Source organism: Oncorhynchus masou, chromosome 19 (genome assembly GCF_036934945.1).
Source record: "Oncorhynchus masou masou isolate Uvic2021 chromosome 19, UVic_Omas_1.1, whole genome shotgun sequence".
Classification (NCBI taxonomy): Eukaryota; Metazoa; Chordata; class Actinopteri; order Salmoniformes; family Salmonidae; genus Oncorhynchus; species Oncorhynchus masou.
Window position 1 is genome coordinate 3901446 of NC_088230.1, and position 26521 is coordinate 3927966.

Here is a 26521-nt window from a genome sequence, read left to right on the forward strand (position 1 = left end):
ACTCCGAATCAAAACAAGTACTGTGCCTTTGAAAATGTGTCTCTGGTCATGAAACTACAATACAGCTGGATGTCTAAACTAAGTACATTCTGAATGTCAATAGATTTTTACATTCATTCTCATCAATGACAACATTCTAGAACTGAGTTATCACTCATCTAAGTCTGGTATCTGGGGTAATCTGGTTAATTAAATAATTGATTAAGTGTCTCTTTCCTTGTAGAATGTTAACAGCTGTATAGAACACATTGTATTGCTAAGATGCTCAAACTGAACTTAATAGCTACACTCACCGACTCAGGATAAACGTTTATCCCTCATGCTGGCCTTGACCAAAACGGTATGTTACCCTTCACTATAGTTGCACTTCTCCACATGGCCAGACTTCTAGTGGTCTTCTCCCCTTTTTAATGCTCATCCTTGAAAAATGCCATAAGGTCTGAAATAAACACCCAAGTCGACATGCTGCACAAACAAGTAATACAACATACATTTTGATCTACTGCTCTGCCTACTAGCTAGCTAAAGTAGTCATTGGCTAGCTAAGACGGAGAAAGGGGACGGAAGAAGTTCCACACTTTATTCAATGCATTTCAATACAGCACATGGATCGGCTAGTGTCGGCTAGCGATGACGTGCAGGAGGTCTTCTCTGTTGCTAATTAGTATTTCCCTTTTTCTTTTTACTAAATTGAGGTGAATATATTGTCACCTTGGCCGAGAGAGAATTACACGGTTATCAAAACGCCGCACCAAACAAATACTTAATTTGAAGTGTTTGTAAAATTCACTATGTGAACAAATGAATGGTGGAAAAAAATTGGAACCATTTCTGTGTTTGACTGCTCGGCTAAATGGTTAGTATGACACATCCACTGTGGCGGACTATCATACGGAGTACTCCATGTGTGGGGACCACTTTTTGCTCATGAGTGCTACTTTCAGAACTACTGGTAAAAAAAGAATACAAAAGTACAGAAGAATCTCTTTAATGTAAAAGCCAGGCTGTGGTTCGCTGGAGAATCAGGGTGTACTCTAGCCTCACTCTTAAACCTCCACATCCAGCTGGAGATAGAGTGCCAATACTTCTGTGGTGTGTGTGTGCTCGCGCATGTGTTGCTGTAGGGTCTGATGGGGGTTGACGTGTGTTGCTGTAGGGTCTGATGGGGGTTGACATGTGTTGCTGTAGGGTCTGATGGGAAACGTGTGTTGCTGTAGGGTCTGATGGTGGTTGGACGTGTGTTGCTGTAGGGTCTGATGGTGGTTGACGTGTGTTGCTGTAGGGTCTGATGGGGGTTGACGTGTGTTGCTGTAGGGTCTGATGGGGGTTGACGTGTGTTGCTGTAGGGTCTGATGGGGGTTGACATGTGTTGCTGTAGGGTCTGATGGGGGTTGACGTGTGTTGCTGTAGGGTCTGATGGTGGTTGACGTGTGTTGCTGTAGGGTCTGATGGGGGTTGACGTGTGTTGCTGTAGGGTCTGATGGTGGTTGACGTGTGTTGCTGTAGGGTCTGATGGTGGTTGCGTGTGTTGCTGTAGGGTCTGATGGTGGTTGACGTGTGTTGCTGTAGGGTCTGAGGGTTGTACTGATGGTGGTTGCTGTAGGGTCTGATGGTGGTTGACGTGTGTTGCTGTAGGGTCTGATGGTGGTTGACGTGTGTTGCTGTAGGGTCTGATGGGGGTGACGTGGTGTTGCTGTAGGGTCTGGATGGTGGTTGACGTGTGTTGCTGTAGGGTCTGATGGTGGTTGACGTGTGTTGCTGTAGGGTCTGATGGGGGTTGACGTGTGTTGCTGTAGGGTCTGATGGTGGTTGACGTGGTGTTGCTGTAGGGTCTGATGGTGGTTGACAAGTGTTGCTGTAGGGTCTGATGGTGGTTGACGTGTGTTGCTAATAGGGTCTGATGGTGGTTCATGTGTTGCTGTAGGGTCTGATGGTGGTTGATGTGTGTTGCTGTAGGGTCTGATGGGGTTGACGTGTGTTGCTGTAGGGTCTGATGGTGGTTGACGTGTGTTGCTGTAGGGTCTGATGGGGGTTGCGTGTGTTGCTGTAGGGTCTGATGGTGGTTGACGTGTGTTGCTGTAGGGTCTGATGGGGGTTGACGTGTGTTGCTGTAGGGTCTGATGGTGGTTGACGTGTGTTGCTGTAGGGTCTGATGGGGGTTGACGTGTGTTGCTGTAGGGTCTGATGGTGGTTGACGTGTGTTGCTGTAGGGTCTGATGGGGGTTGACGTGTGTTGCTGTAGGGTCTGATGGTGGTTGACGTGTGTTGCTGTAGGGTCTGATGGGGGTTGACGTGTGTTGCTGTAGGGTCTGATGGGGTTGACGTGTGTTGCTGTAGGGTCTGATGGTGGTTGGACGGTGTTGCTGTAGGGTCTGATGGGGGTTGACGTGTGTTGCTGTAGGGTCTGATGGGGGTTGACGTGTGTTGCTGTAGGGTCTGATGGTGGTTACAAAAGTTGCTGTAGGGTCTGATGGTGGTTGACGTGTGTTGCTGTAGGGTCTGATGGTGGTTGACGTGTGTTGCTGTAGGGTCTGATGGTGGTTGGACGTGTGTTGCTGTAGGGTCTGATGGGGGTTGACGTGTGTTGCTGTAGGGTCTGATGGTGGTTGACGTGTGTTGCTGTAGGGTCTGATGGGGGTTGACGTGTGTTGCTGTAGGGTCTGATGGTGGTTGACGTGTGTTGCTGTAGGGTCTGATGGTGGTTGACGTGTGTTGCTGTAGGGTCTGATGGGGGTTGACGTGTGTTGCTGTAGGGTCTGATGGTGGTTGGACGTGTGTTGCTGTAGGGTCTGATGGTGGTTGACGTGGTGTTGCTGTAGGGTCTGATGGTGGTTGGACGTGTGTTGCTATAGGGTCTGATGGTGGTTGACGTGTGTTGCTGTAGGGTCTGATGGTGGTTGATGTGTGTTGCTGTAGGGTCTGATGGGGGTTGACGGTGTTGCTGTAGGGTCTGATGGTGGTTGACGTGTGTTGCTGTAGGGTCTGATGGGGGTTGGCGTGTGTTGCTGTAGGGTCTGATGGTGGTTGGACGTGTGTTGCTGTAGGGTCTGATGGTGGTTGACGTGTGTTGCTGTAGGGTCTGATGGGGGTTGACGTGTGTTGCTGTAGGGTCTGATGGTGGTTGACGTGTGTTGCTGTAGGGTCTGATGGTGGTTGACGTGTGTTGCTGTAGGGTCTGATGGTGGTTGACGTGTGTTGCTGTAGGGTCTGATGGGGGTTGACGTGTGTTGCTGTAGGGTCTGATGGTGGTTGACGTGTGTTGCTGTAGGGTCTGATGGTGGTTGACGTGTGTTGCTGTAGGGTCTGATGGGGGTTGGACGTGTGTTGCTGTAGGGTCTGATGGGGGTTGACGTGTGTTGCTGTAGGGTCTGATGGTGGTTGACGTGTGTTGCTGTAGGTTCTGATGGTGGTTGACGTGTGTTGCTGTAGGGTCTGATGGGGGTTGACGTGTGTTGCTGTAGGGTCTGATGGTGGTTGACGTGTGTTGCTGTAGGGTCTGATGGGGGTTGACGTGTGTTGCTGTAGGGTCTGATGGGGGTTGACGTGTGTTGCTGTAGGGTCTGATGGGGGTTGGACGTGTGTTGCTGTAGGGTCTGATGGGGGTTGACGTGTGTTGCTGTAGGGTCTGATGGGGGTTGACGTGTGTTGCTGTAGGGTCTGATGGGGGTTGACGTGTGTTGCTGTAGGGTCTGATGGTGGTTGACGTGTGTTGCTGTAGGGTCTGATGGTGGTTGACGTGTGTTGCTGTAGGGTCTGATGGGGGTTGACGTGTGTTGCTATAGGGTCTGATGGGGTTGACGTGTGTTGCTGTAGGGTCTGATGGTGGTTGACGTGTGTTGCTGTAGGGTCTGATGCTGTAGGGTCTGATGGGGGTGTGTTGCTGTAGGGTCTGATGGTGGTTGACGTGTGTTGCTGTAGGGTCTGATGGTGGTTGACGTGTGTTGCTGTAGGGTCTGATGGGGGTTGACGTGTGTTGCTGTAGGGTCTGATGGGGGTTGACGTGTGTTGCTGTAGGGTCTGATGGTGGTTGACGTGTGTTGCTGTAGGGTCTGATGGTGGTTGACTGATGGTGGTTGACGTGTGTTGCTGTAGGGTCTGATGGTGGTTGACGTGTGTTGCTGTAGGGTCTGATGGTGGTTGACGTGTGTTGCTGTAGGGTCTGATGGTGGTTGATGTGTGTTGCTGTAGGGTCTGATGGTGGTTGACCCAGTGTTTCCAGGCTGTGCTGTTCTGATAACATTTCTCACTATTGTATTGTACAATGCTCAAAAAAATAAAGGGAACACTTAAACAACACACTGTCCACTTCGGAAGCAACACTGATTGACAATAAATTTCACATGCTGTTGTGCAAATGGAATAGACAACAGGTGGAAATTATAGGCAATTAGCAAGACACTCCCAATAAAGGAGTGGTTCTGCAGGTGGTGACCACAGACCACTTCTCAGTTCCTATGCTTCCTGGCTGATGTGTTGGTCACTTTTGAATGCTGGCGGTGCTTTCACTCTAGTGGTAGCATGAGACGGAGTCTACAACCCACACAAGTGGCTCAGGTGGTGCAGCTCATCCAGGATGGCACATCAATGCGAGCTGTGGCAAGAAGGTTTGCTGTGTCTGTCAGCGTAGTGTCCAGAGCATGGAGGCGCTACCAGGAGACTGGCCAGTACATCAGCAGACGTGGAGGAGGCTGTAGGAGGGCAACAACCCAGCAGCAGGACCGCTACCTCCAACTTTGTGCAAGGAGGAGCAGGAGGAGCACTACCAGAGTCCTGCAAAATGACCTCCAGCAGGCCACAAATGTGCATGCGTCTGCTCAAACGGTCAGAAACAGACTCCATGAGGGTGGTATGAGGGCCCGGCGTCCACAGGTGGGGGTTGTGCTTACAGCCCAACACCGTGCAGGACGTTTGGTATTTGCCAGAGAACACCAAGATTGGCAAATTCGCCACTGGCGCCCTGTGCTCCTCACAGATGAAAGCAGGTCCACACTGAGCACGTGACAGACGTGACAGAGTCTGGAGACGCCGTGGAGAACATTCTGCTGCCTGCAACATCCTCCAGCATGACCGGTTTGGCGGTGGGTCAGTCATGGTGTGGGGTGGCATTTCTTTGGGCCTCGATGTGCTCGCCAGAGGTAGCCTGACTGCCATTAGGTACCGAGATGAGATCCTCAGACCCCTTGTGAGACCATATGCTGGTGCGGTTGGCCCTGGGTTTCTCCTAATGCAAGACAATGCTAGACCTCATGTGGCTGGAGTGTGTCAGCAGTTCCTGCAAGAGGAAGGCATTGATGCTATGGACTGGCCCGCCCGTTCCCCAGACCGGAATCAAATTGAGCACATCTGGGACATCATGTCTTGCTCCATCCGCCAACTCCTGGACAGTCTGTGGTGCAACGTGGCGTTGGTGGATGGAGCGATTTTGGATGCTTTAGTCCAGGTCTGGGAGGAAATCCCTCAGGAGACCATCCGCCACCTCACCAGGAGCATGCCCAGGCGTTGTAGGGAGGTCATACAAGCACGTGGAGGCCACACACACTACTGAGCCTCATTTTGACTTGTTTTAAGGACATTACATCAAAGTTGGATCAGCTTGTAGTGTGGTTTTCCACTTTGGTTTTCCAAATCCAGACCTCCATGGGTTGATAAATTTGATTTCCATTGATAATTTGTGTGATTTTGATGTCAGCTCATTCAACTTTGTAAAGAAAAAAGTATTAAATAAGAATAGTTCATTCATTCAATTCTAGGATGTGTTATTTTAGTGTTCCCTTTATTTTTTTTGAGCAGTGTATTTGTTGTGTATATACACATCAGACTTAGGTGTCTCAATATTTTATTGTTCGTTGAAGACGGATATAATCCAGTCTGAGTCATTAATATCCCCCCTCCCCCGAAATGGAATGTCCCACCCCCCCTCCACATTTCATTCTAATCGACCATATTTACAGGTCAATTATGCTTCATGATTAGTAACAGCTCGACACCATTTTAATAAGCGCCCACGTCCTGATCTGGACAAATTCAAAACCATACAAACATTTAATTGCCTTTTGATTGCACACTGCAAGGTATAATTGAATGGTTTAATGAATAGTTGAATAGGTGTGTGGTCTCACACAGTAAGGACCTATAGAACGTCACTCGGATGTGGATGTTGATATATCTGCCGTTATGGAACTATAATCTGCATCAGTCACCAGTTAGTGCAGTTGTGCTCCTGATCATCTATGTCTGCAAAGCTTGCTGACAAACAAGTCAACCTATTCATGTAACAGACCTATCATCTCTTCTCTATATCTCTATCTCTTACCTGTGTATCAGACCTGATGTTTATTTTTGTGGTTTTCTAAGCTCTTGTCTATCTCCTGTGTCAGTTGAAGGCCGATAAACTGATTTGTTCATCTCTCACTCACTCACTCACTCACTCACTCACTCACTCACTCACTCACTCACTCACTCACTCACTCACTCACTCACTGATACCTAGGTGTCAGAGCTAGTTTTGTCCTGCTGTTTTTCTAATGTGTTGTTCTCTCTCCTCTCTCCCAGGTATCAGGTGTGTCTCCAGGGGAGAGGGAGAGCCAGGCTCCAGGTCTGCTGTTAGCTCCAGGGGTGAGGTGGGGACAGACACCCATCAACCAGCTCACACCCTGGGAGACTGATGAACCTCCTGCCAAACAACAGCACAGAGACTGTGAACCCATAGGTACTGACACACACACACACACACGCGTATAAACGCACACAATACGCGGCACACACCACACAAACACACACACTTGCACGCAATACTAGTTATAGCAATCATAGTCTGTATTATTGTAATATTTTCTGATTTTAAACAAATCATCTCTCTGAGGTGGATATTTCACGAGTATAAATGACAATGACAATAATGGGTTAAATTTAGGAGCTGCAGAAGTTGAGAACCTATAGTAGTAAAGTGAACCCAGAATGGCTGTGCCCTGCAGCAGTCAATTTCCCTCTGTTACGCTGCTCTGCTGGCCTCTGCCTCCTGCTCACGGAGAATGGATCTAATTTAAGAACAATACACAATGATACAGCCACTGCACTTGCTCCATGGCACCTCCACGATGAATATACTATAGACACTATGAAAGCTGTATCCAACGATGTATTCAAGAAACACAATGAATATGGTTTACTTCCATAACAAATATCCAGTTTCCATGTTCCTAATACTATAGCGAGCAATGCAATGAATACTGTATATTCAAGTAACACTCATTATACTGCACTGTGTATACATCAATATAAAGTACAATATGTATTGTATGGTATTATAGCAATGAATCCATGAATACTGTCTACTTCTTGAGTAGTCAGTATTTCCACATCCGTCGTACTGTAGCTCTGTTACCTACTCGACAAATGATCTGTTAACTAATTGACGCTGTCTCAATAAAGATTTCAATAATTAACCTGTCACAGGTAAGACGCTGATTGTGTACACGCAGAGAAATAATATATTTTTCAAGGAAAATAAGTATTTTAACTCTTGTCAGCTGAGACTGCCAATGTAGGCTTTGATACTACTAAATATCTAGTTTCACAAAAACATCACTAAGACCTACTTAATGGAAATATATTTTCTGCTGTTTTCTATTTGAGATAATCCTCCGCCATTTCTAAATGTCTAGTTTCTCAAACTAATAAGTAAGTCTCTGTTCTTGTCTCTTTGAGAGTCTTTGCCACCACAGTGGCTTTGACCAAAAGCTTTGGCTCGTTTCTTCAACTCATCACTGAGGTCAATAATTCCTATCGTGTTCCTCTTCTGGAGGTTGGGGTTCAGAGCAGTGCTCTCTGTCCCCTAAACACCCTGCTGGGAGGGTATAGAGGGACGCCTGCACACACACGCGCACGCACGCACGCACGCACGCACACACACACACACACACACACACACACACAGTCAGTCCTCAGGGACCCTGCTGGGAGGGTATAGAGGGACGCGTGTACGCACACACACACATACACACTGTCCTCAGGGACCCTGCTGGGAGGGTATAGAGGGACGCGTGTACGCACACACACACACACACTGTCCTCAGGGACCCTGCTGGGAGGGTATAGAGGGACGCACGCACACGCACACACACACACACGCACACACACACTGTCCTCAGGGACCCTGCTGGGAGGGTATAGAGGGACGCGTGTCCACACACACACACACTGTCCTCAGGGACCCTGCTGTGTGGGGTATAGAGGTGGCCGAATGGTCCATGAAGCCCTGTGGTATTAGTAATGTGGCCAGACGACTGAGACTTTGCCTACAAACACGGACTGACACACACACACACACACACACACACACACACACACACACACACATATATATACACACAGACTGGTGGGGCAAGAAACAAACACACACCAGCCTCAACCACAGAGTGAGATGTCACCAATGCTGCTGCATATGGCACTCAAACGTGTGTGTGTGTGTAAACTTCTGGCATCCACAATGAAACTAGCTCCGCACTTCACTGAACTGAGTCGCGAGAAACTTCCCCACCAACTGCCAGAGTGAATCAATGGTTTGAATGGGAACTTCTCTGCAGTTGGTTGTTTTAAAGAAGTTTCTGTCTGGAAAAGTTAACTTTTCGCTTGTGAGAAAGAAGGGCTTTGATTTCTGAAGCGTTGCCTCAGTCGGTATGTTAACAATTAGAGGTTGATTGAGCAATTCACTAAATTGAAATAGAATTCTTATAAAAGGACCAAGGAGCACTTACGAAACAACCAATATTTAATGCTCACACATTTAAATGATGGGGTACAAGAGAGCAATCAGGAGAAGGGATCCATTTAATGTTAATGCAATTACATTTCCCTTCTTAAACCTTTCATTAGCTCTGCCGCAAGAGGACTCGCAAATGTGAGTGCATGTTAGCCATCGCTAATGAGTTCCGTCTTGTCACTTCATTATATATTTTAGTCCAAAGACTGATTGTAGTTCAGAGAATGTACAGGAACGCTTTAATAACTCAAGATGGAGAACAGGGAGGAGAAGATACGTATCAGGCTGTAATCGATTCTGGCACCTCGTTGAAATCCTACTACTCAGACCAAAACTATAGGAGCATATTAATATTATATCGGATTTCTCTCTCTCTGGTTTTAATCAAGTTTAGGGCTCAAGTTGAGAACAGTAGGAATAAAGTGGTATAGTGCTGAGATAGTTGGTCCGAGGATGGATGACCATAATGTACAGAGAAGTTCTCTTCTTCCAGTCTAGCACATTCTCGCTCTCATATGCGTCAGAGTACAAAATACTGTAAATACATACTTAGCTAGCTACATGGTAAACGGAGCTCATCACTAATACCATGGACTGGACGTGTTCCCTGGAGGCATACTGTGTATATACACAGAGTGTACACATCATTTAGGACATGTTCCTAATAACATGTTGAGTTGCAGCCTCAATTCGTTGGGGCATGGTGTTGAAGGCGTTCCACATGGTTGCTGGCCCATGTTGACTCCAATGCTTCCCATGGTTGGGTCAAGTTGGTTGGATGTCCTTTGGGTGGTGGACCATTCTTGATACACATGGGAAACTGCTGAGCATGAAAAACTCAGCAGGGTTGCTGTTCTTGACCCAAACCAGTGCGCCTGGCACCAACTACCATACTACGTTCAAAGGCACTTAAATATTTTGCCTTGCCCATTTATTTCATTTATTAGGATCCCCATGAGCTGATGACAAAGGCGACAGCTAGTCTTACTGGGATCCGACATATAACGACAGACATTACAGACAAAAACTGACGATGTGCACACTGATCGGTAAAGGGAGGATGACATTCTATAACGCTCCTTTTCCAATAGGATTACAATAGAATGTGCTATGCTTTTTTCATTTAATCCAATTCACTGTTACCAATTATCTTATGAGATGAGGATTCATTGATGGAGTAAATTTAATCTTATCTGGTCTGAGAGAACTTGAGGCTTCCCTCCTCAATGTATACATTGGTATGTTTTTAAGTTGCACTGTTGAGAGAAACTCTTTCTACAATCAGAGCAGTAGTAAGGGTTCTCTCCTTTATGTATACCTTGGTGTCTTTTTAAGTGGCTCGGTTGATACTCTTCCTACAGTGAGAGCAGTAGTAAGGCTTCTCTCCTTTACGTATACCTTGGTGTCTTTTTAAGTGGCTCGGTTCTACAGTGAGAGCAGTAGTAAGGCTTCTCTCCTTTCCTACAGTGAGAGCAGTAGTAAGGCTTCTCTCCTTTACTTATACCTTGGTGTCTTTATAAGTGGCTCGGTTCTACAGTGAGAGCAGTAGTAAGGCTTCTCTCCTTTACGTATACCTTGGTGTCTTTTTAAGTGGCTCGGTTGAGAGATTCTCTTCCTACAGTGATAGTAGGCGTAAGGCTTCTCTCCTGTGTGTGTTCTCTGATGAACTTTTATCTCAGCTGATGTATAAAAAATATTCCTCCAAATGGCACACATACACAATCCATGTCTCGAGGTAGAAAAAATATCCTTCTTTAACCGGTCTCCTCACCTTTATCTAGACTGATTGAAGTGGATGTAACAAGTGACATCAATAATGGATCATAGATTTCACCTGGATTCACCTGGTCAGTCTATGCCATGGAAAGAGCAGGTGTTCTTAATGTTTCGTACACTCGGTGTATATGGTCAATATGTTAACTGTTGGGCCCCTATATACACTGCCATTCAAAAGTTTGGGGTCACTTATAAATGGCCTTGTTTTTGAAAGAAAAGCACAAAAAAATGTCCATTAAAATAACATCATTAAATAGTACCCACAAAACACCAGTCTCAAAGTCAACAGTGAAGAGGCGACTCCGGGATGCTGGCCTTCTAGACAGAGTTCATCTTTCCAGTGTCTTGTGTTCTTTTGCCCATCTTAATCTTTTCTTTTTATTGGCCAGACTGAGATGGGGCTTTTTCTTTGCAACTCTGCCTAGAAGGCCAGCATCCTGGAGTCGCCTCTTCACTGTTGACGTTGAGACTGGTGTTTTGCTGGTCCTATTTAATGAAGCTGCTAGTTGAGGACTTGTGAAGCGTCTGTTTCTCAAACTAGACACTCTAATGTACTTGTCTTCTTGCTCAGTTGTTCACCGGGGCCTCCCACTCCTCTTTCTATTCTGGTTAGAGACAGTTTGCTCTGTTCTGTGAAGGGAGTAGTACACAGCGTTGTACGAGATCTTCAGTTTCTTGGCAATTTCTCTCATGGAATAGTCTTCATTTCTCAGAACAAGAATAAACTGACGAGTTTCAAAAGAAAGTTATTTGTTTCTGGCCATTTTGAGCCTGTAATTGAAACAACAAATGCTGATGCTCCAGATACTCAACTGGTCTAAAGAAGGACAGTTTTATTGCTTCTTTAATCAGAACAGTTTTCAGAGTGCTAACATAATTGCAAACGGGTTTTGGATTAGCTAACACAATGTGCCATTGGAACACAGGAGTGATGGTTGCTGATAATGGGACTCTGTATGGCAATGTTGATATTGAAAAAATCTGCCATTTCCAGCTACAATAGTCATTTTCAACATTAACAATGTCTACACTGTATTTCTGATCAATTTGATGTTATTTTAATGTACAAAAAATATGCTTTTCTTTCAAAAACAAGGACATTTCTGAGTGACCCCAAACTTTTGAACTGTGGTGTATGAAAAGTAATTTGCTGTGCAATTTGTTCAGCTATCTAAAAGGATCAAGTAAATGATGAGGTTATGTAATAACAATCTAAATTCTCTCCCTCCTCCCTATCTCACCCTCGTGTTCTCTCTCTCTCCCTCCTCCCTATCTCACCCTCGTGTTCTCTCTCTCTCCTCCCTATCTCACTCTCGTGTTCTCTCTCCCTCCTCCATATCTCACCCTCATGTTCTCTCTCTCTCTCCCTCCTCCATATCTCACCCTCATGTTCTCTCTCTCTCTCTCTCCCTCCTCACTATCTCACCCTCATGTTCTCTCTCTCTCCCTCTTCCCTATCTCACCCTCGTGTTCTCTCTCTCCTCCCTATCTTACCCTCGTGTTCTCTCCCTCCTTCCTATCTCACCCTCGTGTTCTCTCTCTCCTCCCTATCTTACCCTCGTGTTCTCTCTCTCTCTCTCTCCCTCCTCACTATCTCACCCTCATGTTCTCTCTCCCTCTTCCCTATCTCACCCTCATGTTCTCTCTCTCCTCCCTATCTCACCCTCGTGTTCTCTCCCTCCTTCCTATCTCACCCTCGTGTTCTCTCTCTCCCTCCTCCCCATCTCACCCTCGTGTTCTCTCTCTCTCTCCCTCCTCCCCATCTCACCCTCATGTTCTCTCTCTCTCTTCCTGTCTCTCCCTCCCCTACCTTCCCCCTCTCTCTCCCTCCTCCCTATCTCACCCTCGTGTTCTCTCTCTCTCCCTCCTCCCTATCTCACCCCCGTGTTCTCTCTCTCTCCCTCCTCCCTATCTCACCCTCGTGTTCTCTCTCCCTCCTCCCTATCTCACCCTCGTGTTCTCTCTCTCTCTCCTCCCTATCTCACTCTCGTGTTCTCTCTCCCTCCTCCATATCTCACCCTCATATTCTCTCTCTCTCTCTCTCCCTCCTCACTATCTCACCCTCATGTTCGCTCTCTCTCTCCCTCTTCCCTATCTCACCCTCGTGTTCTCTCTCCTCCCTATCTCACCCTCGTGTTCTCTCTCCCTCCTTCCTATCTCACCCTCGTGTTCTCTCTCCCTCCTCCCTATCTCACCCTCGTGTTCTCTCTCTCTCCCTCCTCCCTATCTCACCCTCGTGTTCTCTCTCTCTCCCTCCTCCCTATCTCACCCTCGTGTTCTCTCTCTCCCTCCTCCCCATCTCACCCTCGTGTTCTCTCTCTCTCTTCCTCTCTCTCTCTCCCTCCTCCCTATCTCACCCTCGTGTTCTCTCTCTCTCCCTCCTCCCTATCTCACCCTTGTGTTCTCTCTCTCTCTCCCTCCTCCCTATCTCACCCTTGTGTTCTCTCTCTCTCCTTCCTCCCTATCTCACCCTCGTGTTCTCTCTCCTTCTCCTTCCTCCCTATCTCACCCTCGTGTTCTCTCTCTCTCCCTCCTCCCTATCTCACCCTCGTGTTCTCTCTCTCTCCCTCCTCCCTATCTCACCCTTGTTCTCTCCCTCCTCCCTATCTCACCCTTGTGTTCTCTCTCTCTTCCTCTCTCTCTCTCTCCCCTACCTTCCCCCTCTCTCTCCCTCCTCCCTATCTCTCCCTCCTCCCTATCTCACCCTCGTGTTCTCTCTCTCTCTCTCCCTCCTCCCTATCTCACCCTCGTGTTCTCTCTCTCTCTCCATCCTCCCTATCTCACCCTCATGTTCTCTCTCTCTCTCCCTCCTCCCTATCTCACCCTTGTGTTCTCTCTCTCTCTCTCCCTCCTCCCTATCTCTCCCTGCTTCCTATCTCACCCTCGTGTTCTCTCTCTCTCTCCCTGCTCCCTATCTCACCCTCATGTTCTCTCTCTCCCTCCTCCCTATCTCTCCCTCGTGTTCTCTCTCTCTCTCCCTCCTCCCTATCTCACCCTCGTGTTCTCTTTCTCTCTCCCTCCTCCCTATCTCTCCCTCGTGTTCTCTCTCTCTCTCCCTCCTCCCTATCTCACCCTCGTGTTCTCTCTCTCTCTCCCTCCTCCCTATCTCACCCTCATGTTCTCTCTCTCTCTCCCTCCTCCCTATCTCACCCTTGTGTTCTCTCTCTCTCTCCCTTCTCCCTATCTCACCCTTGTGTTCTCTCTCTCTCTCCCTCCTCCCTATCTCACCCTTGTGTTCTCTCTCTCTCTCCCTCCTCCCTATCTCACCCTCGTGTTCTCTCTCTCTCTCTTCCTCTCTCTCTCTCTCCCCTACCTTCCCCTCTCTCTCCCTCCTCCCTATCTCACCCTCGTGTTCTCTCTCTCTCACCCTCCCTATCTCACCCTCGTGTTCTCTCTTTCTCACCCTCCCTATCTCACCCTCGTGTTCTCTCTCTCTCTCCCTCCTCCCTATCTCACCCTCGTGTTCTCTCTCTCTCCCTCCTCCCTATCTCACCCTCGTGTTCTCTCTCTCTCCCTCCTCCCTATTTCACCCTCGTGTTCTCTCTCTCTCCCTCCTCCCTATCTCACCCTCGTGTTCTCTCTCTCTCTCCCTCCTCCCTATCTCACCCTCGTGTTCTCTCTCTCTCCATCCTCCCTATCTCACCCTCGTGTTCTCTCTCTCTCTCCCTCCTCCCTATCTCACCCTCGTGTTCTCTCTCTCTCTCCCTCCTCCCTATTTCACCCTCGTGTTCTCTCTCTCTCCCTCCTCCCTATCTCACCCTCGTGTTCTCTCTCTCTCTCCCTCCTCCCTATCTCACCCTCGTGTTCTCTCTCTCTCCCTCCTCCCTATCTCACCCTCGTGTTCTCTCTCTCTCTCCCTCCTCCCTATCTCACCCTCGTGTTCTTTCTCTCTCTCCTTCCTCCCTATCTCACCCTCGTGTTCTCTCTCTCTCTCCCTCCTCCCTATCTCACCCTCGTGTTCTCTCTCTCTCCCTCCTCCCTATTTCACCCTCGTGTTCTCTCTCTCTCCCTCCTCCCTATTTCACCCTCGTGTTCTCTCTCTCCGTCCCTCTCTCTCTCTCTCTCTCTCTCCCTCCTCCCTATCTCACCCTCATGTTCTCTCTCTCTCCGTCCTCTCTCTCTCCCCTACCTTCCCCCTCTCTCTCCCTTCACGCTCCCTTCACGCTCCCTTCATGCTCTCTTCCTCTCTCTCTCCCCCTGTCTCTCTCTCTCTCCCCTCCTCTCTCTCTCCCCCTGTCTCTCTCTCTCCAGGTCCTCCATGGGTACCTTCTGTAGCAGCAGTGACCAAGTCCAGTCTCCTGCCCCACTCCTACCCCCTCCAGCCCCCCTCCTTCAGCCACAGTGTCACTGTCCAGTGCCCTATTATAGGTCTGACTCCCTCCATCCATTCTCCCATGCCCCTCCACCCCCACCCGCTCATGACAGCCCACTTCCAGCTACCCCCGCACTCCACTGCCCACCAACCCCCCGCCATGGTGCTCAAAATGCCCTACCAGCCACCCTATCCCTTGGCACAGCCCCCTGTCTTCTCCTCGCCCCTCTCTACCCCCTCAGGTGGTCCCAGGGGAGTGCACCCCAACCAACAAAACCACAGAATGATGGGGAACGGTCATCTGACGCCTCACCCCCCTCCTCACCACTCTCACCCTCTCATACAACCCCATGCCCTGCCTCTGACCAATGGGCAGTTGGCGCGGCTAGTTCCTCCTACTCCAGTAGCCAATCAGGATGGTCCTAGAGGGCCCAATGGGCTGCAGATGCTGAGGACGGTGGGGATGGGAAAGTACGAGTTCACAGACCCAGGACATCCTAAAGGTAAGACAGACCCACTCTGACTGGGCAAGTCTGCAGTCACACACACCAAATGTAACAAAGGCCCAATACAACTTCATTCTTTAATTATTTAGTTTTTTACTGAGTAGGTTTTCTCAGTGTAGGACTCAGCTTTTCTCTGGGTAGAGTGTGGTTTGTACAGGGAGCAGGTTCTCTGGGTAGAGTGTGGTTTGTACAGGGAGCAGGTTCTCTGGGTAGAGTGTGGTTTGTACAGGGAGCAGGTTCTCTGGGTAGAGTGTGGTTTGTACAGGGAGCAGGTTCTCTGGGTAGAGTGTGGTTTGTACAGGGAGCAGGTTCTCTGGGTAGAGTGTGGTTTGTACAGGGAGCAGGTTCTCTGGGTAGAGTGTGGGTTGTACAGGGAGCAGGTTCTCTGGGTAGAGTGTGGTTTGTACAGGGAGCAGGTTCTCTGGGTAGAGTGTGGTTTGTACAGGGAGCAGGTTCTCTGGGTAGAGTGTGGGTTGTACAGGGAGCAGGTTCTCTGGGTAGAGTGTGGTTTGTACAGGGAGCAGGTTCTCTGGGTAGAGTGTGGGTTGTACAGGGAGCAGGTTCTCTGGGTAGAGTGTGGGTTGTACAGGGAGCAGGTTCTCTGGGTAGAGTGTGGTTTGTACAGGGAACAGCTTCTCTGGGTAGAGTGTGGTTTGTACAGGGAGCAGGTTATCTGGGTAGAGTGTGGTTTGTACAGGGAGCAGGTTCTCTGGGTAGAGTGTGGTTTGTACAGGGAGCAGGTTCTCTGGGTAGAGTGTGGTTTGTACAGGGAACAGCTTCTCTGGGTAGTTTGTGTTGACAGCACTCCATAAACAACACTACAAACACATCTAACCAGGAGACAGTTAAAACAATACCGGGTACTGGTGCCAAATATTCACAAAGCTGCACCAAGGTCACAGCTTACACACGCACGTGCACACACCCACACACCTTATTCCATTGTTTTAAATTATCCAGACACGCCTGCAGTCACTTTTTAAGTTTCTTTTAAGCCTGGCAAACTCTTGTTGTCTTTGTGAAGACTGCGATCTCAGTATGGCGAGCCGTCTCTGGTTTGGCTGCATCTCAAAGCCGTAAATTGTTGTTTGTTAACCTTGGAGTTTGTGATGCAGGGCCAGAGACAGATGTTCTATATTCCCTGACCAATTTTCACATTTAATGAAGCTTTTAATCTAGAGTTTAGATTGGCCTTTTTTCCCCCAACTCATTTAATTTTTATTTATTTTGGGAGTAGATCAATAGAACGTGTGCAAATGAGTTTCCAGATTGATGTAGAAAGCAGTTGTGGCAGTCGGAACGGAGGCTACCTGAGACACATTTAAATGAGACAGCAGGTGGAATGGAAACACAGACAATTAGAGTGCGGACGTATTGAACTGCAGTCCGGCAGCTCATTTCTGTTGCGTCTCCTGTTCGCTTAGAGGCTTGCCGGGTTTTGTAATGGGTACATTGTTGCTATGCTGTCATTTATTATATTTCGTCGAATAGCCAAAATGTTGTGTTTTTGAATTCATACGTTGTGTGTTTCACAATCTATATACTGTGGTATTTATTCCAATAGCCAAAGCTAATCCGAATTGTTTGCAACTACACTAAACCAGAGCTTTCCTACCAAAAGTACTAGTACCAGTAAAATTCTATTTCATAAACGCATGCAGGGAGCTCTGCTTAGAACCATGAGACGTGACGAGATGGAGTACCACTTTATGAAATATTCAGCGGTAGAAATGAGCATACAGATGTCACTGTGCTAGGAAGGCACAGGAATAGCAGAGTTCCATTCAGAGCAGCAGCACAGTAGCAGGTGTCAAATCGGAGCAGAGGGTTCTTGAAAACCTCGATTTGCGCACAGGGTCGAGTGCACTTTTGATACTAATATGACTGCATTGTCTAGATTCCCTTCACTCTTACCCCTGACTATTTTCATAGATTAGTGTTTTGAGATGTTTGAGCTGCCAGTAAGGTCATAGTCTGGATAATAGACTGCTGTATGACCCTGAGAGGGCTTAGCCGAGAATTAGCCAGGCGTCTCGGCAACTTGCTTTTGTCCTCGCGGAGCGGAGAGAGACACCTTCCAGACTATAAGAACCCTTAACCTGGATGCCGTGATAATCAACCAGTCAACCACCACAAACCAGCCTGTCGTGCAGTGCCTGTCTTCATAACATTTTGACGCCACCTCCTGCTGTACTCCCACTATCTCTTGCTCATTCGTATTGTGTTCTCCACCCCCACCCCTCTTTCTCTTGGTCTCCTGCTGTACTCCCCCTATCTCTTGCTCATTCGTATTGTGTTCTCCACCCCCATCCCTCTTTCTCTTGGTCTCCTGCTGTACTCCCCCTATCTCTTGCTCATTTGTATTGTGTTCTCCACCCCCCCCCTTTCTCTGGGTCTCCTGCTGTACTCCCCCTATCTCTTGCTCATTCGTATTGTGTTCTCCACCCTCTCTCTACCTCCCCCTCTTTCTCTTGGTCTCCTGCTGTACTCCCCCTATCTCTTGCTCATTCGTATTGTGTTCTCCACCCCCCCTCTTTCTCTGGGTCTCCTGCTGTACTCCCCCTATCTCTTGCTCATTTGTATTGTGTTCTCCACCCCCCCCCTCTTTCTCTGGTCTCCTGCTGTACTCCCCCTATCTCTTGCTCATTCGTATTGTGTTCTCCACCCTCTCTCTACCCCCCCCCTCTTTCTCTTGGTCTCCTGCTGTACTCCCCTATCTCTTGCTCATTCGTATTGTGTTCTCCACCCTCTCTCTACCCCCTCTTTCTCTTGGTCTCCTGCTGTACTCCCCCTATCTCTTGCTCATTCGTATTGTGTTCTCCACCCCCTCTTTCTCTTGGTCTCCTGCTGTACTCCCCCTATCTCTTGCTCATTCGTATTGTGTTCTCCACCCTCTCTCTACCCCCCTCTTTCTCTTGGTCTCCTGCTGTACTCCCCCTATCTCTTGCTCATTCGTATTGTGTTCTCCACCCCCCCCTCTTTCTCTTGGTCTCCTGCTGTACTCCCCCTATCTCTTGCTCATTCGTATTGTGTTCTCTACCCCCCCCCTCTTTCTCTTGGTCTCCTGCTGTACTCCCCCTATCTCTTGCTCATTCGTATAGTGTTCTCCACCCTCTCTCTACCCCCCCCTCTTTCTCTTGGTCTCCTGCTGTACTCCCCCTATCTCTTGCTCATTCGTATTGTGTTCTCCACCCTCTCTCTACACCCCCTCTTTCTCTTGGTCTCCTGCTGTACTCCCCCTATCTCTTGCTCATTCGTATTGTGTTCTCCACCCCCCCCCCTCTTTCTCTTGCTCTCCTGCTGTACTCCCCCTATCTCTTGCTCATTCGTATTGTGTTCTCCACCCTCTCTCTACCCCCTCTTTCTCTTGGTCTCCTGCTGTACTCCCCCTATCTCTTGCTCATTCGTATTGTGTTCTCCACCCCCCTCTTTCTCTTGGTCTCCTGCTGTACTCCCCCTATCTCTTGCTCATTCGTATAGTGTTCTCCACCCTCTCTCCCCCCCCCTCTTTCTCTTGGTCTCCTGCTGTACTCCCCTATCTCTTGCTCATTCGTATTGTGTTCTCCACCCTCTCTCTACACCCCCCTCTTTCTCTTGGTCTCCTGCTGTACTCCCCCTATCTCTTGCTCATTCGTATTGTGTTCTCCACCCCCCTCTTTCTCTTGGTCTCCTGCTGTACTCCCCCTATCTCTTGCTCATTCGTATAGTGTTCTCCACCCTCTCTCTACCCCCCTCTTTCTCTTGGTCTCCTGCTGTACTCCCCCTATCTCTTGCTCATTCGTATTGTGTTCTCCACCCTCTCTCTACACCCCCTCTTTCTCTTGGTCTCCTGCTGTACTCCCCCTATCTCTTGCTCATTCGTATTGTGTTCTCCACCCCCCCTCTTTCTCTTGGTCTCCTGCTGTACTCCCCTATCTCTTGCTCATTCGTATTGTGTTCTCCACCCTCTCTCTACCCCCCCTCTTTCTCTTGGTCTCATGCTGTACTCCCCCTATCTCTTGCTCATTCGTATTGTGTTCTCCACCCTCTCTCTACCCCCACCCCCCTCTTTCTCTGGGTCTCCTGCTGTACTCCCCCTATCTCTTGCTCATTCGTATTGTGTTCTCCACCCTCTCTCTACCCCCCCCCTCTTTCTCTGGGTCTCCTGCTGTACTCCCCCTATCTCTTGCTCATTCGTATTGTGTTCTCCACCCTCTCTCTACCCCCCTCTCTTTCTCTTGGTCTCCTGCTGTACTCCCCCTATCTCTTGCTCATTCGTATTGTGTTCTCCACCCTCTCTCTACCCCCCCCTCTTTCTCTGGGTCTCCTGCTGTACTCCCCCTATCTCTTGCTCATTCGTATTGTGTTCTCCACCCTCTCTCTACCCCCCTTTCTCTTGGTCTCCTGCTGTACTCCCCCTATCTCTTGCTCATTCGTATTGTGTTCTACCCCCCCTCTTTCTCTGGGTCTCCTGCTGTACTTATCTCTTGCTCATTCGTATTGTGTTCTCCACCCTCTCTCTACCCCCCTCTTTCTCTTGGTCTCCTGCTGTACTCCCCTATCTCTTGCTCATTTGTATTGTGTTCTCCACCCCCCTCTTTCTCTTGGTCTCCTGCTGTACTCCCCCTATCTCTTGCTCATTCGTATTGTGTTCTCCACCCTCTCTCTACCCCCCCTCTTTCTCTTGGTCTCCTGCTGTACTCCCCCTATCTCTTGCTCATTCGTATTGTGTTCTCCACCCCCCCTTCTTTCTCTTGGTCTCCTGCTGTACTCCCCCTATCTCTTGCTCATTTGTATTGTGTTCTCCACCCTCTCTCTACCCCCTCTTTCTCTTGGTCTCCTGCTGTACTCCCCCTATCTCTTGCTCATTCGTAATGTGTTCTCCCCCCCCTCTTTCTCTGGGTCTCCTGCTGTACTCCCTATCTCTTGCTCATTCGTATTGTGTTCTCCACCCTCTCTCTACCCCCCCTCTTTCTCTTGGTCTCCTGCTGTACTCCCCCTATCTCTTGCTCATTCGTATTGTGTTCTCCACCCTCTCTCTCCCCCCCCCTCTTTCTCTTGGTCTCCTGCTGTACTCCCCCTATCTCTTGCTCATTCGTATTGTGTTCTCAACCCTCTCTCTACCCCCCCCTCTTTCTCTTGGTCTCCTGCTGTACTCCCCCTAACTCTTGCTCATTTGTATTATGTTCTCCACCCCCCTCCCCTCTTTCTCTTGGTCTCCTGCTGTACTCCCCCTATCTCTTGCTCATTCGTATTGTGTTCTCCACCCTCTCTCTACCCCCCCCCTCTTTCTCTGGGTCTCCTGCTGTACTCCCCCTATCTCTTGCTCATTCGTATTGTGTTCTCCACCCCCTCTTTCTCTGGGTCTCCCTGCTGTACTCCCCCTATCTTTCTCTGGGTCTCCTGCTGTACCCCCCTATCTCTTGCTCATTCGTATTGTGTTCTCCACCCTCTCTACCCCCTCTTTCTCTTGGTCTCCTGCTGTACTCCCCCTATCTCTTGCTCATTCGTATTGTGTTCTCCACCCTCTCTCTACCCCCCTCTTTCTCTTGGTCTCCTGCTGTACTCCCCCTATCTCTTGCTCATTCGTATTGTGTTCTCCACCCTCTCTACCCCCCCTCTTTCTCTTGGTCTCCTGCTGTACTCCCCCTATCTCTTGCTCATTCGTATTGTGTTCTCCACCCTCTCTCCCCCCTCTTTCTCTGGGTCTCCTGCTGTACTCCCCCTATCTCTTGCTCATTCGTATTGTGTTCTCCACCCTCTCTCTACCCCCCTCTTTCTCTTGGTCTCCTGCTGTACTCCCCCTATCTCTTGCTCATTCGTATTGTGTTCTCCACCCCCCCTCTTTCTCTTGGTCTCCTGCTGTACTCCCCCTATCTCTTGCTCATTCTTGTTCTCCACCCCTCTCTCTGCTCCCCCCCTCTTTCTCTTGGTCTCCTGCTGTACTCCCCTATCTCTTGCTCATTCGTATTGTGTTCTCCACCCTCTCCCCCCCTCTTTCTCTTGGTCTCCTGCTGTACTCCCCCTATCTCTTGCTCATTCGTATTGTGTTCTCCACCCTCTCTCTACCCCCCTCTTTCTCTTGGTCTCCTGCTGTACTCCCCCTATCTCTTGCTCATTCGTATTGTGTTCTCCACCCCCCTCTTTCTCTTGGTCTCCTGCTGTACTCCCCCTATCTCTTGCTCATTCGTATTGTGTTCTCCACCCTCTCTCTACCCCCCTCTTTCTCTGGTCTCCTGCTGTACTCCCCCTATCTCTTGCTCATTCGTATTGTGTTCTCCACCCTCTCTCTACCCACCCCCTCTTTCTCTGGGTCTCCTGCTGTACTCCCCCTATCTCTTGCTCATTTGTATTGTGTTCTCCCCCCCCTCTTTCTCTTGGTCTCCTGCTGTACTCCCCCTATCTCTTGCTCATTCGTATTGTGTTCTCCACCCTCTCTCTACCCCCCTCTTTCTCTTGGTCTCCTGCTGTACTCCCCCTATCTCTTGCTCATTCGTATTGTGTTCTCCACCCTCTCTCTACCCCCTCCTCTTTCTCTTGGTCTCCTGCTGTACCTATCTCTTGCTCATTCGTATTGTGTTCTCCACCCCTCTTTCTTTCTCTTGGTCTCCTGCTGTACTCCCCTATCTCTTGCTCATTCGTATTGTGTTCTCCACCCTCTCCCTACCCCCCTCTTTCTCTGGGTCTCCTGCTGTACTCCCCCTATCTCTTGCTCATTTGTATTGTGTTCTCTACCCCCCCCTCTTTCTCTGGGTCTCCTGCTGTACTCCCCTATCTCTTGCTCATTCGTATTGTGTTCTCCACCCTCTCTCTACCCCCCCCTCTTTCTCTTGGTCTCCTGCTGTACTCCCCCTTTCTCTTGCTCATTCGTATTGTGTTCTCCACCCCCTCTTTCTCTGGGTCTCCTGCTGTACTCCCCCTATCTCTTGCTCATTCGTATTGTGTTCTCCACCCTCTCTCTACCCCCCTCTTTCTCTTGGTCTCCTGCTATACTCCCTCTATCTCTTGCTCATTCGTATTGTGTTCTCCACCCTCTCTCCCCCCCTTTCTCTTGGTCTCCTGCTGTACTCCCCCTATCTCTTGCTCATTCGTATTGTGTTCTCCACCCCCTTTCTCTGGGTCTCCTGCTGTACTCCCCCTATCTCTTGCTCATTCGTATTGTGTTCACCACCCTCTCTCAACCCCCCCCCCCTTTCTCTTGGTCTCCTGCTGTACTCCCCCTATCTCTTGCTCATTCGTATTGTGTTCTCCACCCTCTCTCTGCCCCCCCTCTTTCTCTTGGTCTCCTGCTGTACTCCCCCTATCTCTTGCTCATTCGTATTGTGTTCTCCACCCTCTCTCTACCCCCCCCTCTTTCTCTGGGTCTCCTGCTGTACTCCCCCTATCTCTTGCTCATTTGTATTGTGTTCTCCACCCCCCCTCTTTCTCTTGGTCTCCTGCTGTACTCCCCCTATCTCTTGCTCATTCGTATTGTGTTCTCCACCCTCTCTCTACCCCCCCTCTTTCTCTTGGTCTCCTGCTGTACTCCCCCTATCTCTTGCTCATTCGTATTGTGTTCTCCACCCCTCTCTACCCCCCCTTTTCTCTTGGTCTCCTGCTGTACTCCCCCTATCTCTTGCTCATTCGTATTGTGTTCTCCACCCTCTCCCTACCCCCCTCTTTCTCTGGGTCTCCTGCTGTACTCCCCCTATCTCTTGCTCATTTGTATTGTGTTCTCTACCCCCCCCTCTTTCTCTTGGTCTCCTGCTGTACTCCCCCTATCTCTTGCTCATTCGTATTGTGTTCTCCACCCTCTCTCCCCCCCCCCTCTTTCTCTTGGTCTCCTGCTGTACTCCCCCTATCTCTTGCTCATTCGTATTGTGTTCTCCCCCCCTTTCTCTGGGTCTCCTGCTGTACTCCCCCTATCTCTTGCTCATTCGTATTGTGTTCTCCACCCTCTCTCTACCCCCCCTTTCTCTTGGTCTCCTGCTGTACTCCCCCTATCTCTTGCTCATTCGTATTGTGTTCTCCACCCTCTCTCTACCCCCCTCTTTCTCTTGGTCTCCTGCTGTACTCCCCCTATCTCTTGCTCATTCGTATTGTGTTCTCCACCCCCCCCTCTTTCTCCTGGTCTCCTGCTGTACTCCCCCTATCTCTTGCTCATTCGTATTGTGTTCTCCACCCTCTCTCTACCCCCCCTCTTTCTCTTGGTCTCCTGCTGTACTCCCCCTATCTCTTGCTCATTCGTATTGTGTTCTCCACCCTCTCTCTACACCCCCCTCTTTCTCTTGGTCTCCTGCTGTACTCCCCCTATCTCTTGCTCATTCGTATTGTGTTCTCCACCCTCTCTCTACCCCCCTCTTTCTCTGGGTCTCCTGCTGTACTCCCCCTATCTCTTGCTCATTCGTATTGTGTTCTCCACCCTCTCTCTACCCCCCCCTCTTTCTCTTGGTCTCCTGCTGTACTCCCCCTATCTCTTGCTCATTCGTATTGTGTTCTCCACCCTCTCTCTACCCCCCTCTTTCTCTGGGTCTCCTGCTGTACTCCCCCTATCTCTTGCTCATTCGTATTGTGTTCTCCACCCTCTCTACCCCCCCTTTCTCTGGGTCTCCTGCTGTACTCCCCCTATCTCTTGCTCATTTGTATTGTGTTCTCCACCCTCTCTCTACCCCCCCTTTCTCTTGGTCTCCTGCTGTACTCCCCCTATCTCTTGCTCATTCGTATTGTGTTCTCCACCCTCTCTCTACCCCCCTCTTTCTCTTGGTCTCCTGCTGTACTCCCCCTATCTCTTGCTCATTTGTATTGTGTTCTCCACCCCCCCTCTTTCTCTTGGTCTCCTGCTGTACTCCCCCTATCTCTTGCTCATTCGTATTGTGTTCTCCACCCTCTCTCTACCCCCCTCTTTCTCTTGGTCTCCTGCTGTACTCCCCCTATCTCTTGCTCATTCGTATTGTGTCTTTCTCTGGGTCTCCTGCTGTACTCCCCCTATCTCTTGCTCATTCGTATTGTGTTCTCCACCCTCTCTCTACCCCCCTCTTTCTCTGGGTCTCCTGCTGTACTCCCCCTATCTCTTGCTCATTCGTATTGTGTTCTCCACCCTCTCTCTACCCCCCCCTCTTTCTCTGGGTCTCCTGCTGTACTCCCCCTATCTCTTGCTCATTTGTATTGTGTTCTCCACCCCCCCTCTTTCTCTTGGTCTCCTGCTGTACTCCCCCTATCTCTTGCTCATTCGTATTGTGTTCTCCACCCTCTCTCTACCCCCCCTCTTTCTCTTGGTCTCCTGCTGTACTCCCCCTATCTCTTGCTCATTCGTATTGTGTTCTCCACCCTCTCTCTACCCCCCCTCTTTCTCTTGGTCTCCTGCTGTACTCCCCCTATCTCTTGCTCATTCGTATTGTGTTCTCCACCCTCTCCCTACCCCCTCTTTCTCTGGGTCTCCTGCTGTACTCCCCCTATCTCTTGCTCATTTGTATTGTGTTCTCCACCCCCCCTCTTTCTCTGGGTCTCCTGCTGTACTCCCCCTATCTCTTGCTCATTCGTATTGTGTTCTCCACCCTCTCTCTACCCCCCTCTTTCTCTTGGTCTCCTGCTGTACTCCCCCTATCTCTTGCTCATTCGTATTGTGTTCTCCACCCTCTCTCCCCCCCTCTTTCTCTGGGTCTCCTGCTGTACTCCCCCTATCTCTTGCTCATTCGTATTGTGTTCTCCACCCTCTCTCTACCCCCCTCTTTCTCTTGGTCTCCTGCTGTACTCCCCCTATCTCTTGCTCATTCGTATTGTGTTCTCCACCCTCTCTCTACCCACCCCCTCTTTCTCTGGGTCTCCTGCTGTACTCCCCCTATCTCTTGCTCATTTGTATTGTGTTCTCCACCCCCCCCACCCCCTCTTTCTCTTGGTCTCCTGCTGTACTCCCCCTATCTCTTGCTCATTCGTATTGTGTTCTCCACCCTCTCTCTACCCCCCTCTTTCTCTTGGTCTCCTGCTGTACTCCCCCTATCTCTTGCTCATTCGTATTGTGTTCTCCACCCTCTCTCTACCCCCCCTCTTTCTCTTGGTCTCCTGCTGTACTCCCCCTATCTCTTGCTCATTCGTATTGTGTTCTCCACCCTCTCCCTACCCCCCTCTTTCTCTGGGTCTCCTGCTGTACTCCCCCTATCTCTTGCTCATTTGTATTGTGTTCTCTACCCCCCCCCCCTCTTTCTCTGGGTCTCCTGCTGTACTCCCCCTATCTCTTGCTCATTCGTATTGTGTTCTCCACCCTCTCTCTACCCCCCTCTTTCTCTTGGTCTCCTGCTGTACTCCCCCTTTCTCTTGCTCATTCGTATTGTGTTCTCCACCCCCCCCCTCTTTCTCTGGGTCTCCTGCTGTACTCCCCCTATCTCTTGCTCATTCGTATTGTGTTCTCCACCCTCTCTCTACCCCCCCTCTTTCTCTTGGTCTCCTGCTGTACTCCCCTATCTCTTGCTCATTCGTATTGTGTTCTCCACCCCCCCTTTCTCTTGGTCTCCTGCTGTACTCCCCCTATCTCTTGCTCATTCGTATTGTGTTCTCCACCCCCCTTTCTCTGGGTCTCCTGCTGTACTCCCCCTATCTCTTGCTCATTCGTATTGTGTTCACCACCTCTCTCTACCCCCCCCTTTCTCTTGGTCTCCTGCTGTACTCCCCCTATCTCTTGCTCATTCGTATTGTGTTCTCCACCCTCTCTCTACCCCCCTCTTTCTCTTGGTCTCCTGCTGTACTCCCCCTATCTCTTGCTCATTCGTATTGTGTTCTCCACCCCCCCTCTCTTTCTCTTGGTCTCCTGCTGTACTCCCCCTATCTCTTGCTCATTCGTATTGTGTTCTCCACCCCTCTCTACCCCCCTCTTTCTCTTGGTCTCCTGCTGTACTCCCCCTATCTCTTGCTCATTCGTATTGTGTTCTCCACCCTCTCTCTACACCCCCTCTTTCTCTTGGTCTCCTGCTGTACTCTCCCCTATCTCTTGCTCATTCGTATTGTGTTCTCCACCCTTTCTCTACCCCCCCTCTTTCTCTGGGTCTCCTGCTGTACTCCCCCTATCTCTTGCTCATTCGTATTGTGTTCTCCACCCTCTCTCTACCCCCTCTTTCTCTTGGTCTCCTGCTGTACTCCCCCTATCTCTTGCTCATTCGTATTGTGTTCTCCACCCCCCCCCCTCTTTCTCTGGGTCTCCTGCTGTACTCCCCCTAT

At 49.6% G+C, this 26521-nt stretch overlaps 1 protein-coding gene across 1 annotated transcript in view; it reads left to right on the top strand.

Moving 5' to 3' along the window:
* Window positions 1–26521, top strand: part of LOC135505724 (kelch-like protein 29) — a 535325-nt gene that overhangs the window by 352724 nt on the left and 156080 nt on the right. Inside the window, exons 4-5 of the mRNA XM_064924798.1 lie at window positions 6553–6709; window positions 14789–15352. Coding sequence (XP_064780870.1) covers window positions 6553–6709; window positions 14789–15352 — 721 coding nt within the window. The remainder of the gene's footprint in view (window positions 1–6552; window positions 6710–14788; window positions 15353–26521) is intronic.